Source organism: Alternaria infectoria (genome assembly GCF_024043175.1).
Source record: "Alternaria infectoria strain BMP 0036 chromosome Unknown scaffold_37, whole genome shotgun sequence".
NCBI classification, from domain to species: domain Eukaryota; kingdom Fungi; phylum Ascomycota; class Dothideomycetes; order Pleosporales; family Pleosporaceae; genus Alternaria; species Alternaria infectoria.
In genome coordinates, this window is record NW_026250726.1 from 62,173 (window position 1) to 76,591 (window position 14,419).

At 53.3% G+C, this 14,419-nt stretch overlaps 4 protein-coding genes across 4 annotated transcripts; 2 read left to right on the forward strand and 2 right to left on the reverse strand.

Moving 5' to 3' along the window:
• Positions 1-36: 36 nt before the first annotated feature.
• On the reverse strand, positions 37-5,554 carry J4E92_010493 (uncharacterized protein; the record flags this gene model as incomplete). The annotated part of the gene is made up of 2 exons (XM_051501830.1): positions 37-2,487; positions 2,537-5,554. 2 exons carry the CDS (start codon positions 5,552-5,554, stop codon positions 37-39), a joined length of 5,469 nt encoding a protein of 1,822 aa, XP_051347932.1.
• Positions 5,555-6,184: 630 nt separating this feature from the next.
• J4E92_010494 (uncharacterized protein) lies at positions 6,185-7,796 on the forward strand (the record flags this gene model as incomplete). Its single annotated transcript, XM_051501831.1, has 4 exons — positions 6,185-6,209; positions 6,392-6,468; positions 6,520-6,678; positions 6,729-7,796. 4 exons carry the CDS (start codon positions 6,185-6,187, stop codon positions 7,794-7,796), a joined length of 1,329 nt encoding a protein of 442 aa, XP_051347933.1.
• Positions 7,797-8,213: 417 nt separating this feature from the next.
• Positions 8,214-9,950, reverse strand: J4E92_010495 (uncharacterized protein; the record flags this gene model as incomplete). The annotated part of the gene is made up of 1 exon (XM_051501832.1): positions 8,214-9,950. One exon carries the CDS (start codon positions 9,948-9,950, stop codon positions 8,214-8,216), a length of 1,737 nt encoding a protein of 578 aa, XP_051347934.1.
• A 535-nt stretch (positions 9,951-10,485) lies between these two features.
• Positions 10,486-11,302, forward strand: J4E92_010496 (uncharacterized protein; the record flags this gene model as incomplete). Its single annotated transcript, XM_051501833.1, has 2 exons — positions 10,486-10,870; positions 10,923-11,302. 2 exons carry the CDS (start codon positions 10,486-10,488, stop codon positions 11,300-11,302), a joined length of 765 nt encoding a protein of 254 aa, XP_051347935.1.
• Positions 11,303-14,419: the final 3,117 nt, after the last annotated feature.

A 14,419-nucleotide genomic window follows, 5' to 3' on the forward strand; every position in this document is an offset into this window, starting at 1 on the left:
CCACTAACCCCCTCCCCCTCCTCCTCCTCTACCCCATCACCATCCGCCCTCGCCCTCCCCCCTCAACCCCGCAGCATGCACCTGCCTCCTAATATCAAACAACGCATCATCAATCTCCCTCTCCTCCTCACGCCCTAGAACCAGACTGGGACTGCGGAAAAGATATTCCTTGAGGCTCTTGAGCTGGTTGATTATGCTACGGGGGGTGAGGATGACGCGTTCGGCGAAGGAAGGCGTTGGTGTGGAGGTGTTTGTGTCTGGTGGTGGGTTGAGGAGTTGGGGTTGGGGGTGTTGGTGTGGGTGTGCGGGTTGTTGGTGTTGCTGAGAAGGCGCATCGACCTCTGTTTCTCCTTCGCCTTCTCCTTCTGGTGCAGCTTGTAGCTCCACCACACCCTCACCCCCCTCCACCACCTCCATCTCCCCATCGCCATCCCCACTCGCATCCCTCCCAACCCCCTCCACCTTCCCCGACCCAGCCGACCTCGGCCTCGGACTAACCTGCACATGACTCAACCTCTTACTCCCACTCCCACTACTTCCCGGCGTCGATCTTCTCGCTTCACTGACATCCTGATCCGCACTCTGCCTCGCTCGTTTAGGCGCGGGAGTTTCATCCACCACAGTGATATCCTGCGTGTTTTCGACGTGAGAGAGGAGGGATTGGGAGCGGCGCAGGTTTTGCTTGCGGGTTGTTGTTGCGGGGACGGGAGTGGGGGGTTCGGTCGTAGATGTGGATGTGGATGTGGTTGTGGTAGTAGGGTGGGTGGATTTGCGTTTCTTGCCTCGCGGGTTGGAGGGTGGGACTGGGGCGGCGACGGTGATGTTGTCGAGGATGTCGGTGTCGGAGGGGTGGGATGGCTCTGGTTCGGGCTCTGATACCGGGGCAGGAACGGCAGCTGGGGCAGGCGCGGGACTCTCTTGTGTCTGTTTCTTGCCGTTCTTCTTGTTCTTTGCGGGTGTGCGTCTGGGTTTCTTTCCGCTTGGAGGCCGGGAAGGACTTCCCATGGAATGGCGGGAAGAACTACGCAGGGAGTACGGTGTTCCTTTTGCGGAGCTGTTGTCGAAAGAGTCGCCTACTCTGCTCGTGCTGCTTGTATTGGCTTGGGAGCTCTTGCGTGGAGACCGGCGGGCAGGGCCGCGAGTTGGTGTCTGGGACTCGTCTACTTCGGTGTCGCTACCAGCTTGGTTCTCCAGCATTGATGACTGTGGATGTGATGCGGCATCGACGTATTCGGCATTCGAATCCGATTGTGCGGACTCTGTCGCTTCCGCAGGGGCATCATGTACTTGCATATCGGCGTCGATTTGGGCTGTGAGTTGCAGGTCTATGGTGGAGCTTGGCACGTCTGACATGACAGTGTCTGAAGGGAGATCAGCGTCCATTTGTGTGTTGTCGTGGAGAGCAACAGCATCAAGCAGTGCTTCCTCATCGATTGTGGTTCCTTCGTCGAAGGAAACCGAGACTGAGCTTTCTGGTTGGCGGTACTCAAAGCTGGATCCTACTAGAACATCAGGCTCGCTTTGCTTGTTGTTAGATCTGTCGTCCTTGCTGAACTGAGGCGGCGAAGAGTTCAGGTCATCGTTCGCAAACTGTATGCTCCGCACGGCCGTCGGCGTTGCAATGTCCGTGTCCTCACTCACAACATGACGAGTATTCTTGCGCGAATGTGGCGTCGGCGACGACCCAAGGTAGCCATCCATAGGGCCCATGGCTGCGAGAGCCTTAAGTGGAGTTGCCCGAGAGGCGGTACCTGGCAAATCATCTGCAGTCAACGCATCTGAGTGTATCTCCATCGGCGACGGCACATCCTCTGGCTGTGGTGAGACCGCGCCCATTCTAGCAAATATACCAGTGCTGAGCCTTTGACGATCGATCATCTCTTTTTGGCGGTCGGTCAATACTTGTGATTCCTGCTGAAACGGGTTCGATGGCGAGGAGACGATGGGCTCAAATTTGATCTGAGAGTCGTCGTGGCGGAGACGAATCTTCGGCGTTTGTCGCGAGGGCACTCTCCTGGTGGCTGAAGTTGGTACTGCTGGAGACCGAGACTTGGATCTCCGCGACGCTTTGGAGATCTTGAAGGGCGAGGCTTTTACTCGCGGGCTCTTGAATGCACGTTTGACCTCGTCCGCACTCGTGTCGGAGTCGTAGAACGAGAGCTTGTTCTCCTGTTTTGACGTTAATAACGTTTTGAAGGTACTGATATTTGCACTCACAGCATCGTCTTCCCGGACTTCCAGTGAGGGAAGAGAAAGCTCGACACTGTTCCGTAATTGGCGCAGGGCCTGCTCGAGTCGAGTAGGGTATCGCAAGCTCTCCTCTTTTCCAAAGGTGGCATTCCAGGTCGCAATAGAGATGTTAACGATGCTTCGGCGTCTGCTTAAGAAGCCTGCGGTCACCAATGCTTGCAGGTGAAGTAGTGTTTGGCTGTCTTTGCGCGGTAACCGCTCTATAGCTTTGTTGACTTCCTCCCACATGTTGATGACCTGGGAATGGTTAGTAATTGCTCAAGCTTCCGGCTAACGGTGAACGTACCTCACGATGCAAGCCCTTCAGTGGCTCTTCCTTGCTCTGCATCTTCTTCTCCGGATCTTCCACCCAAACCTGGATCGCATCTTGTATCTTGCGTAGATACCCAGCGAGATGAGACGTCGAGCAGTGTTGGACCGAGGTGCTCAGCGCAGAAAGAAAGCCTTTAGTAGGCTCTACATCGTCTTTGTCAAGATTCCTGTAAGCGGCTGACCCTACGGAAGTGATGGCTCCGTAAAGATGGACATAAGGGTCGATATCATGGGACCTTGCAACTGTGTTCGAAGGCCAGAGATTCTGCCGACCTTGATCCATCACTTTGCGGCTCATCTGTTTTGGTAGGTTGCGGAGAAGAATGCTGGCGTATGCCAGACAGGAAGCTTTGTCCTTGTCGGGTGTCCGCTTCAGGACTTGCTCAGAGACCTTTTCAATGACAGCGAGTGCGAGTGCACCTTCTCCTGCTTCCCGTCGGACGGTGCTGACCAAAGTCGACAAAATCTGATGCCCGACGGGCTTGTCTAGCAAGTAGGCAGAACCCAGACTGAGGATTTCGACCACAATCTCGTACTCTTTGCCCAATGAGCGAGCGCTGCGGTCACCTGAGGGGGCTGTTTGGTCTTGCAACATGGTATCGAGCAAGGTCACAATCCGCGTCCAGAACTCTGATGCCACTGCACCCTTCAGCGAGCCATCCACCGTCGCGGCACAGTCCCGAAGAAGCTCCAACTTGCTCAACCGAGTGTTTTGGGCAGCAAAACAGGGCTCGATGATCACGTCCATTGCGCGGAGTCGAACAGGATCAGCTAGCTTTCCTTCTGATTGTGTAACGAGAAGATCCAGCAGGAAAAGAAGTGGGGACGATCGGGTGCCTTGGTGCCGTGATCGATGTGATGGTGTCGAAGCGACTTCGATCTCGTTGTCGGCGTTGCGTGTGAGACATTTGTCTGCGAACTGAAAAGCGCCCATCTTCTGCACAACCGTCTCTATCAAGAAGCAGAACTTGGTTGCCCAAAGATCCTCCCTCTTCTGTTCTACCGCAATGTTGTCCGTGTGGCTGTCCCAGATCCGACGCAGCAGGTTGATGATATGTGCCATGGCATCTTTGGTTTCTGTTGACGCCATGATCTCCTTGCTGCTTGCTTCCACCAAAGAGTTGATGACTGCTGTCCACATCGTCTGAAACGGTTCATCTTCCTGGTCTTTGCTTTCGGTCTTGAGTGCAGCCTCTAGAATATCCTCAACAAATTCCAGTACAAGAGCAATCGACTTGCGTACCCACTTAGGATCGACTAGAGGTAGCTCGCCTCGCTGGATCATGGCATGTGGCCGAAGATCTAGCGCCCGATTCTCGTTCCAAGGTTTTCGAGAACCATCCAAGAGAGCAGATACAATCCGACATGGTATGACGTGCTGCGGAGCAGACTTTGCGATTATTGGACTCCAGAGGCCAGCTATGAAGTCAGTCCAATGTCCGTCAAATTGTTCAAAAGAGGCTGCTGGTCGAAACGCATAATACAGCATTGTGAAGTATGCGGATGAAACAGCATCGCGCTCGGCTTTCTTTACTGGGGTCTTCCGTTGCAGTGCATGTACTGAGATTTTAACGAACATCCCCGACCAGGCTTTGACTTTCTTTTCTTCGGGTAAGTTCATAAAGTTGACAGAGTAGGCCAGGAAGGCAACGGCGACATTGGAGTATAATCGGACTTGGTCGTTGTCCGATGACAGGCACTTGTTAATAAGGACCAGCCAATCCTTCAAGCCTGCATACGCGTCAAGCGAGTCTTTGAGTAAACCCGTGACAGCAGCCACGATCTGTGGCACCAAGACGGCGTAATCACCACCGAGCATACGATCCAGTTCAGCTGCGAAAACGCTAGCAATGGTGCCTCCGTCGCTCTTCACCCGGTTCAGGACAGACAAGACGGATTTGGCGACATGTCGGTCATGGCCAATGGTCTTTGCAGCCGTTACTGCAGTGTCCAGTGCGCTTTGGCTGATATCCTTCTGAACCGACACCAGAGCTTTGAGAGTATGCGTGAACCATCGTTCGGTATGCCTGATCATAACGTCCGGGCGTTGCTGAAGCAGCTTCCTGTATATCCGGACCCTGTATGCCTGTACCGCGTGGCCCGATGTTCGCTCGTGGATGGTGTCTAGTGCCTCGAGCACCTTCTCGACGCGTGTCGCAGTCATGGTCTTCGGCCGGAAACTTTGCTGCATCAGGACAGCCAGGTGCGTGTTGACGGTAGTCTTGGGCATGGAGCTATCGGAAGCTACGCGGATGATGCGGTCGATGATGAAGGAGCAGAAGTCTTCGTCCATGGCGGATATCAAGTCGGTGATGCGGAACAGAGCCATGAGCAGCTTCATCGCCTGTCCAATGAGCTGTGAGTCCAGCCCTGTCCCACCCAAGCCTGGAGCTGTTATGTCGCGCCGTATGAACTGGGTCAACAGGGACATCTTCTGCTTCAGCGCGTGAGGGTCGGGTATCTTGTCGTATGCCTGCATCGTCCTCTGCAAAGAACCGTATGCGTCTAACCGGGTTCCGCGCTCGGAAGAAGCGAGCAGCTTCACTATCGCGTCCAGCATCTCGGCGAAAGACTTGTAGTTGAGCGGGTTGGCAGCGTCTTCTGCGGGAGGTGTCTGCGTGCCGTCGGAGGGCTTCAGGATCGATTTGAGCGGCTTGGTGAGGCGGTTCTGGGGGAGGGGCTTCAGCGGTGAGCTACGCGTGGGTGTCCAGGACTGCGCAACTGCCTTGGTGGTGGGTATGTCGCATAGCTGCAGCTCGAAGTTGACTCTCTTCCGTGCGCTGGCTGAACTCGAGGGGATGTCGATGTCGGACGACGGCGATTGCTCGGGCGTGTTGGGCACTCTCTTCGCTGCTCGGAGCCTAGGCGGGATTGGCTTCTCGCCAAAGGGATCTTGGAGGAATTGCACCGTCTCGTCGGCGGCTGTGTCTTCTTGGTCTTTGGGTGGAGTCGGAGGGCGCACGGAGAGAGATTCGAATTTGGACGACACCATGGCTATGCTGGGAACCGCTAGCAAGAAAAGAGAATAAAAGCACAAGAAGACGCTGGCATCGCTCTGGTATGCGTGAGTGAATGTGTCGAGCGTGTGGAGGTGATCGACTACCCCGGTCTACAAGTCAAAGGTTGGTGTTGGCGACGCGTCTAGCGCGACGCTCCTCGTGCGCGTAAAGTGCTAACCTTAACCGCCATTCACTGGACGACGGGCACTCGAGCCAGCGCCCGCCCCCTGCGTCCGAAACATGTTTTGTTGTGCCAGTCTGATGTGCAGAAGTCCTTCAGCGCATATGATCATGTTCTCTGGTATGATGAGAACGCAGCAATGAATCAACGTATTCCGTATTTGAATGTTACCTAGGTACTGTCATGACATGATGCTGCCCCAGTATTGAAGGGCATCACACCAGATGAAATTTTATCTGTTCTAAAAACGATAAACAATCAAGGCATGCGTGAACAGACTATGGCTACTTGCTTTACCGCACCTGTTGTAGTTCGTTGCTTGTTGATGCGGACCCTTGAATGCGACAGTGATGCAGGTCCCACAATAGTGGGGCTTTCCGAGCGCGAGCTTCCACCCCGAGTGACGTGATGCGCTCTGATCGTGTGCAGCAACGCAACCGCCATGTTGTCGCAAAGAACGGGCAGAGGTCAGTACTACTGCGCAGGACTACCTTCCACGTGACTCATTACTAACGGTATGACAGCAAAGCTCGACGACGTCACCAGAATCCTTTCCGAGTTGAAAGCCGATCTGGACGCGAAGAAGCTGTCTACTGAGCGCATGTCTCCTACCCTATACACGCATGCGTTGCGCTGACTGGATGGATAGAAAAGCAACAGCTACTCGAACAACTCAAAGTCTACGGCCGATCAGTCGAGAACTCCGATCCCATATTCACGGAAGATGTACGCTACACTTTGCGCAGAGCGATGGGAACGGCGTAGTGACCGTTACAGGGCCTTCGGACACTAGGACGCTATGCATTTGACGGAGAAACCACTGTCGCGTCGCAAGAGGCTCTTCGGTGTATAGCCAACGCCCTTCTCCTCCAACCCAAGACGCGCCAGATACTCGTTGATCTAGGCTATGGCCCACACGCAGCAGAGAAGCTGAAGGTAAGCAGACGACCTGGTGGGACACAACGCTACGTGCTAACACCTCCCAGAGCGAAAGCATCGACAACGAGTTCCTCGCCTCCCGCATCCTCTTCCTCACAACCTACGACACAACCCTCGACTACACACAACTCGTCCGCTCCAACGACCTAGCCTCCAGCATCAACGCGGCCATAACGCGCCATGCGCAGCGCTACTCCAAGTCCGCCCCCTCAGGTGCAAAAGGACACAACCAACCCATGGAACTCATGGCGCTCGCCGAAACCCTCAAACTCGTCTTCAACATAATCCACTTCCACACCGACCTCAGCCCCCACTTCACTCCCTCAATACCTGCCGTCTTCAAGATCCTCGTCCGGCGCGGCGTCACCGAACCACCTCTAACAGTGCCAGCCCGCGAACTAATCAACGTGCTCCTGCATCTCGACCTAGAGTGCGAAAAAGGCAAAAAAGCGGTCTTCCCGTCTTTCGAACCGAGAACGAATGCAAGACACCTAATCTGCATCCTCTCCCGCGCCCTCATCGCCTACCCACCCAAAGAAGTCGACGACGCCGTCGCCCCCGTGCTAACGCTCATCCGCCGCATCTACGAATTCGCACCCGAAGACGTGAAGAAGACGATGGAGGAAATGCTCTTGCCCACAACCGAAGAACGCGATAAGCCGCTCGGGAAATCAAACACACTTTCCTCCCGCCTCCTCAACTTGTCTACATCAGCAATGACACCCGCGCTTCGCGGCTCAATCTCTTCGATGCTCTTCGAGCTCTCGCATAAAGATCCAGCGACATTTGTTCATAACGTAGGCTATGGATATGCGTCTGGATTTCTCATGTCGAATAATATAAGCATGCCGGAGGATTTGGTCAGGGCGAATACGGAGGCGGGTGGTGATGGGGAGGGTATACCTGTGAATCCGATTACGGGGCAGAGGCTGGATAGGGAGGAGCAGGTGGAGATGGAGCCTATGAGTCAGGAGGAGAAGGAGAGGGAGGCTGAGAGGTTGTTTGTGCTGTTTGAGAGGTTGAAAGCGACGGGTGTGATGGATGTGCAGAATCCGGTTGAGGAGGCGTATCGGTCGGGGAGGATTCAGGAGTTGCCGGATGATGAGGAGGATTGATGATTGGGTTGTGTGGCACGTGGTAAACGAAGTAGATCACATTATTACCCATGGGATTTGGACTTATATAGTGATAGACTATGAGTTGACGATATTGAAGGATATATATACAGGTCTCTGCCATCCATGCGCCAAGCTACCCAGTTTCCTCCACTCCGCCTTTTTGCTGACATAATATGTTGAGATCACCAAGTAAGATGTGAAATATTGCTCCAACGCCGTGGAAATGCTGTCGTAGAACGGTAAGAAGGGTCAAGGGCATATCGAGCTGAACATGTATCGTCAGATGAAAGATGCTTCTTGGTACAAATAACGCTTTCTGAGAAGCCGTTTAGAGATATATGTCGTAAATGTGCTGATAATATGGAGACGTTGATGCCGAGGACTCCAGACAGCCCGTCGCGCACGCACTGGTTGCTACATGTCGCTGGGCGGTGAGTCCGATTTCGAGTACTTCGGATAGTTGCGATAACCGATATCATCTCTTCGATATCGGTCATCCGCGCGACAAGGATACGCAGCGGGAATCTCGACGCTCGGCAGAAAGCCCGTGCCGTTCTCGTTGCTGTACTCGCTGATCCAGAATGGGCTGAGAAGCCGCTTCAAGGTCGCAGCAATGAGACTTCCGAGGTAGGCGTTGATGCGGCATACCGGATAGGCGGCGAGCCAGAGTAAAAGGACGAAGCCTGCGCCTTTCTGCCAGGATGACATGCTAGCGACAGTCGCAAGAGGAGGTCGGTCGTGGATCTTTGCGACGCGGGAGGGAAGATCGCCGAGCCAGTCGAAAATACCGCATGCATGCAGGAGGAAAGCAGAACTGCATGCGCCGGCAGTGTAGGCCGCGAGCTTTGCGTTGAGCTTGTACAGGACAGTGAAGATGAATAGTGTACCGACCATGGCTATGAAGCTGCGGACGAGTAGTGTGACAAGTGCTGGTATCGCACTTAGGAAAGCGAAACCTTCGGCAATGTGCTCAGTCTGCGTCTCGAAAATGTCCAGACGTTGCGCAATACTGTCGACTGTGGAAAGAGAGCGATCTGCGATATCGTTCGTTCGGTTGATGGTATCCTGTGTGACGCCCATGTAGCTTGCTAGAACAGTGTAGCTGTCGACTTGCGCCTCGTGGTTGGATTGGATGCTCATCCTGGCTAGATCATGGAATTGTTGGAGTTCACCAGTGAAGTGTTTGGCAAGCTGTGAGCTTTCAAGCATCAACTCTTGCGAGAAATCCTGCATCTTCTCATGGATCTGATCAATCTCGTTGCTCTGACTCTCGGCTAGAGCCGTGATGAGATCCGAAATTGACACCTCCATGAAAGTACGGAACTTGTCATCCAGCGCACCCACAGTGGCGACGGCCTTCTCCTGAACCGCCTGGATGTCTTCTTTGAGCTGCTGATGAGAGTCGCGAGCTTCCTCAGAGTACTGCCTCTGCTCACGAATCAAAGACTCATACTCTTCGGTCGTCTTCTGCATGTTCGATGTTACATCGCCCAGAACCTGGGTCAGGTTCTTGAATATCTCGAGGTGGTTCTCTCGCTCGATGACATCTCTGCTGGCTTGACACATGACCACTGCATTCTGGCGGGCGTTGCTGAACGATGTCCAGTACTGAGGGGTGGATTGAAGACTCTTCAAGCATTGGGTGTATTGGTACTCTTTGAAGTCGGGGTAGCATTGCTTCTCGCTAGGAACTTCCGGCCGAGCGTGCCACCAGCTACCGCCTTTGCCGCAATGCCTGGATGCCGGAACGAGGATGTCGCAGTTTGCCGGTGGTGTTGGGTTCACTGGCTGAGCACTGAGGAGTTCGCATACAGCTAGTTTAGCGGCGTACTCGGTTTTGACGTTGTCCAGATACGCTTCCGGACGAGATTTAGCGAAATCCGGTGCATGCTCCAGGAGTTTGCACTCGTTCATCAGGTGAGAAGCAGCCATGCGAGTGCAAGTCGGTGCTGTCTGCATGGAAACAACGAAGTCGACTGCTTGTGTTATCACTTTGTGGTTCCTGGATGTTGTGTACTGGAACAAGGAATCCACGTTGACTGTTGGGGCTGCATTTGCCGGCGGGGAGTGGTAATGAGGGGATACTGTAGGCAGGAGGAAGAGCCCCATTGTGATCAGCTTCGCCTTGATGAGTTTATGTTGGAATTCCATATGGGCGGTTCGCTGGTGAGCAGTCAGGGTTATCGAAAGCACGGCACGGAAAGCTGGCCGGATAAAGCAGGCACCAGGAAGTAGAAGAAAGTAGAGGAACAGGAGAAGGCGAGAGGTCAAGGACGGTAAGATCTCTGTTAGTATCGGCCATGTGAGTTCACGATATAGTGAGAGAGCAAAGGAGACGCAGCGTTGAAGAGCCTGAAGCATGACGCCTGCCGCGACAGGAAGGTGAGGCCAAATCTGTGGTAAGAGCACGCGCTGTTAGTCGACGATCAAGAGGCACATTCCGGAGTGAGAGAGCTGTCGGTCGAAGGCATTAAGCATCGGAATTGAAAGTTGCATAGCACAGCATGTTTCCCAGGGAGTGATGACGGCTGGAGTGTTGTGGTGTTGAGGGGTGTTCGTGGGGGAAGGTGCGACCGCCCAACCAATCAGAGACGTCGATGACGCGCTATCACGAGACCGGATGAGCTAGCAGCGAGTTGGAGATTCCGAAAACTCTCGCGATAATCATTGCCGGCATCAAATCAACATGTTCGCCCCAGCACGACGGCGGTGCGCCCAAAGCTTCGCAAAGGCCTCGAGCCAGAGCAGCGACTCAATACCGACTTTCCTGCTGCCCGTATTCTCCAGGCCCGCGCCGACCAGGACCTTTACCTCGACGGCATCATGTCAATCCAAGATCGGGTCTTTACCGCTCTCAATACCCCAGGGAGTCACGTTCCAGGTGGTCGCGCCTCCCGCTAAGGCGAGAAGTGCGAGAGTGCAGGCTATGTCTACAGTACACATCAAGGGACCACTCGGCGAGCTTTCAATGGCCATCCCGCCATACGTCAATATCAACCAGGACCCGGCATTGGGCGGGCCGACGTTGACAATCGAAGACGCGAAAGATGCAAAACAAAAGGCAATGTGGGGTAAGAGTGCTGCAATCACCACAGGCTGCGCAATTCGCTGACACAGATCCAGGCACCACCCGCGCATACCTCCAGAACCACATCCTCGGTGTCAGCGAAGGACACAGCGCGATTCTCCGCTTCAACGGTGTCGGTTACCGTGCCTCCGTCGAAGACAGTGCAACTACTGTAAAGTCTGAATTCCCCGGCCAGAAGTTTGTCAACTTGAAGGTCGGATACACACATCCAGTCGAACTGGCGATACCCAAGGGCGTCACTGCAAGCACACCGCAGCCGACACGTTTACTGTTGGAGGGGCCGGAGAAGGAGGTGGTCATGCAGTTCGCAGCCAAGATAAGGAGTTGGAGGGTACCGGAACCGTACAAGGGCAAGGGTATCTTCGTTAACGGAGAGACCATCAAGCTCAAGAACAAGAGGGTGGGCGGCAAGTGAGCGTGGGTCGCGGTTTGGTGGATGTATACTACATGTGTTGGCGTTGTGCCACGACGATTGGTCGAACCAGCATTATACCAAGCGTAGGTGCATCTTGCGCACGAAGGAATACACATCACGCATCCGAAAGGCGCACCGATTCAGGCACCCATTTTTGAAACTTTGTTCTTCGGCTATCCATGGTTTCAGCGCCGCGAAAACATAGGTTGCAAAATTCAGTACCACACTTTGGCAATGCTGCTGCCTAAGGCCACCTGGCAGAGAGTTTGTTCCCAACCGTGGAACGCGCTTGAAGACCTTGTTCATATGTACTGATCTCTTTTCCCTTTATTTAGATTTCGCCATCCGTCCGACTACCAGCTCTACACCATGGCAGCTTCGCAGCCTCAGACCTGCCATCTTCTTCGCATGCCTCGGGAACTTCGCGACGAGATCTATACTCACTACTTCATCGGCGACGACGGCTACCATCATCATCCAGATACCAACACACTACGCTACCTTGACGGCACAGCTATCGACGTCGCACTCCTATATACTTGCAAGCAAGTCGCGGCGGAGGCAACAGAATTCACTTTTAGTGAAAACACCATCAAATTCAAAACGCATATCGCAGTTATTACAGGAGTAGAGGGCGTGATTGGATCGTCGTTGCAGTCTACAGTTAGCCATTACAACGGTGTCTTACGTCGACTGGGTCAGCAGAAGATTGGTGCTTTTCGCATAGCAATCGATGCATATGGTAGGTCGATCTTCATACACAAATGCAAACACATGAACGGACTAGTCACCAACTGACTATTCTTCGCAGGTGCCGAGGAACTGACTGAATACATCTCCAAACAGTATCCTCAGAGTGGTATTCGTGCTCAACTCCAATTGTGGGTACAAATGAAGAAACGACACTACGATCTTCCAGACACCGCAGTAGGAACTATACACGTAGTGAGTTACGCGGACCGCCTAGCCCTACGAGACGCACTTGAGTATATATGTTCTCATTTCGGTCTTCCCCAATGGCTCAGATCATGGAATCTTATCAGGTGGCCCTACTACATCAGGAGTTGGATTTATTTTACGGACCATGTGCGTAGGAGCGCATTTGAGATCGCATCTTCAACATTCTCCTCCACACAATGGCCACCTTGGGTAACGCCTACAGCTGTGCAGATCAAAGAGGCGAGCGACCTCTTGGCGTTTCTTTCAAACGGAAGTCACGGAGCAGTAGATCTCGATGGTGGGAAAGAGCTCCGATATTATGAGTCGGCCGCCTCGCAGAGCATTCGCTTTCTCGGCACGCTGTCACACCTTCAGCGGTCCCGGTTACGTCATCTAGACATACGCGAAGATCGCAAATGTTCTTCGTTACCACGATGCCATGCGCACGGTCTCATTCCTTACTTGAAAGATCTTCCGCGGTTACGCGTTGTTCATCGTGTTGACATGTGGAGTGCCATGTGAGTCAAACCCCAAGTCTGCAATCTGACGTTCTATACTGACGCATCACGGAAGCTTCCTGAATTCTCACGCGGTGCTTGGATGGATCAATGCTTCTCGAATACCTTCGCTACAAGAAAGGCCGACATGCCCGCTGTTCCGCGCTGTGTTCAAGATCATTGACTGGATCATCGAGGCGATGGATTTACGACACGCTGGAATGCCCCCATTTGCTTATGCCCTCCATCTCGAAGCAAATTTCAAGACCGCCCAGCGCGTATGGAATGCCATCAAATCGCTTGCGGCGCTTTCTCTTGCATATAAACGTCAATATCACCAGACTGACAACCCTCCCTCTCTCAGATCGGCTTTCCCGGAGGCCTACTATCTCAGTTTCGAGAAACGCCATGAATGGCGCCTTGTTACCTCCGTACGGCTGATTTTGTCTGGCGATTCTACAGTGCGGCTGTCTTGCCCTATAGGCAGTCTGAAGGAGTTCGAAGAGGAGGCTTACCGCATTGGCACTGAGTTGGGGGGTCAACCGAAATACGCTTGGAAATCTTATGCCAAAAGTCTCGTCCAGGGAGAACTCGACACTGAGGACTATGATTTCACGCCTCTACATGAGTTGTATCATGATCCTTTCTTGGAGTAAGACCGGTATTAGCGGAGAAAGCAGCGCAGCTACAGGTAGCTAGTCATTGAAATGCAAGGTACGCATGCTAGATCGTGTACCGCACCCACACCATATCACATCCAAACCCCAAAAACGTGTTTACAGCTGTCATGTCACCCAACTTTTCAGTCCGGCTAAGCTTATATAACAGGCGGACGTCAAGGTCTCGCGACAGTTCCAGAATTTGATCCTACACGGCATATGCCCCTTCGATGCAGACAGTAGCCTAGTCTTTTTTACAGCGCTCATCGTTGAAACTGTACGTTGCTACGCGGGATAGGTTAATTAAGGTCTCTTGTTACCTGCTCTAGTCACTCTCCGCTCCTGTCAAACGTAACCCAATCAGCCACTCTTGTCCGAAACTATCTCCAATGTTCTCTTGATCCACCACGCCATGGTGAACGCATTATTTCGCGGACACCCAGATGACGATGTCTGGTATTCAGTTGAAAGTTTCTCCGCCGATGACATGCGAGAGCTGGAAGTGAACGCAATGAGAATGACGTGCATGTCGCAGCCGTGAGGTGCTGAAACGCGGAACACCCGCTCTACGGGCAGCAAACTTGTGGGCAACCTTATATGGGTGGTTTGATAGTGACGGTAGCTAGAGTTTCCTCCGAACCGTTGAATGGTGTGTGAATGATGGAGATGAGATGTGTGGGGTCATTGTTGTTGGGATGGAGAGGAGTGTCGCTGAGGTAGATTCATGCGAGGTGATCTTCGCTGAGGTCGCCCGGCTGTTCCCCAAGCTACGCAGGGACAGAAAATGGTATAGCAACATGCAAACCCTGAGTCAGACAACGAACGAGCCATTGCGGTACTTCACATTCTCTAATGTCGTAGAGGCCGAGGTACTCGACTACCTTTTCCAAATTCCATGAATGACGCTGCCTAGGTACCTAGGTACTCGTCAGACGGAGGAGAAGCCTCCGATCCATGCATGACATTTGTGATCCTCAACCTGCTAGGCTCCGACGTCGAGTCTGATTACATTCTACGTACCT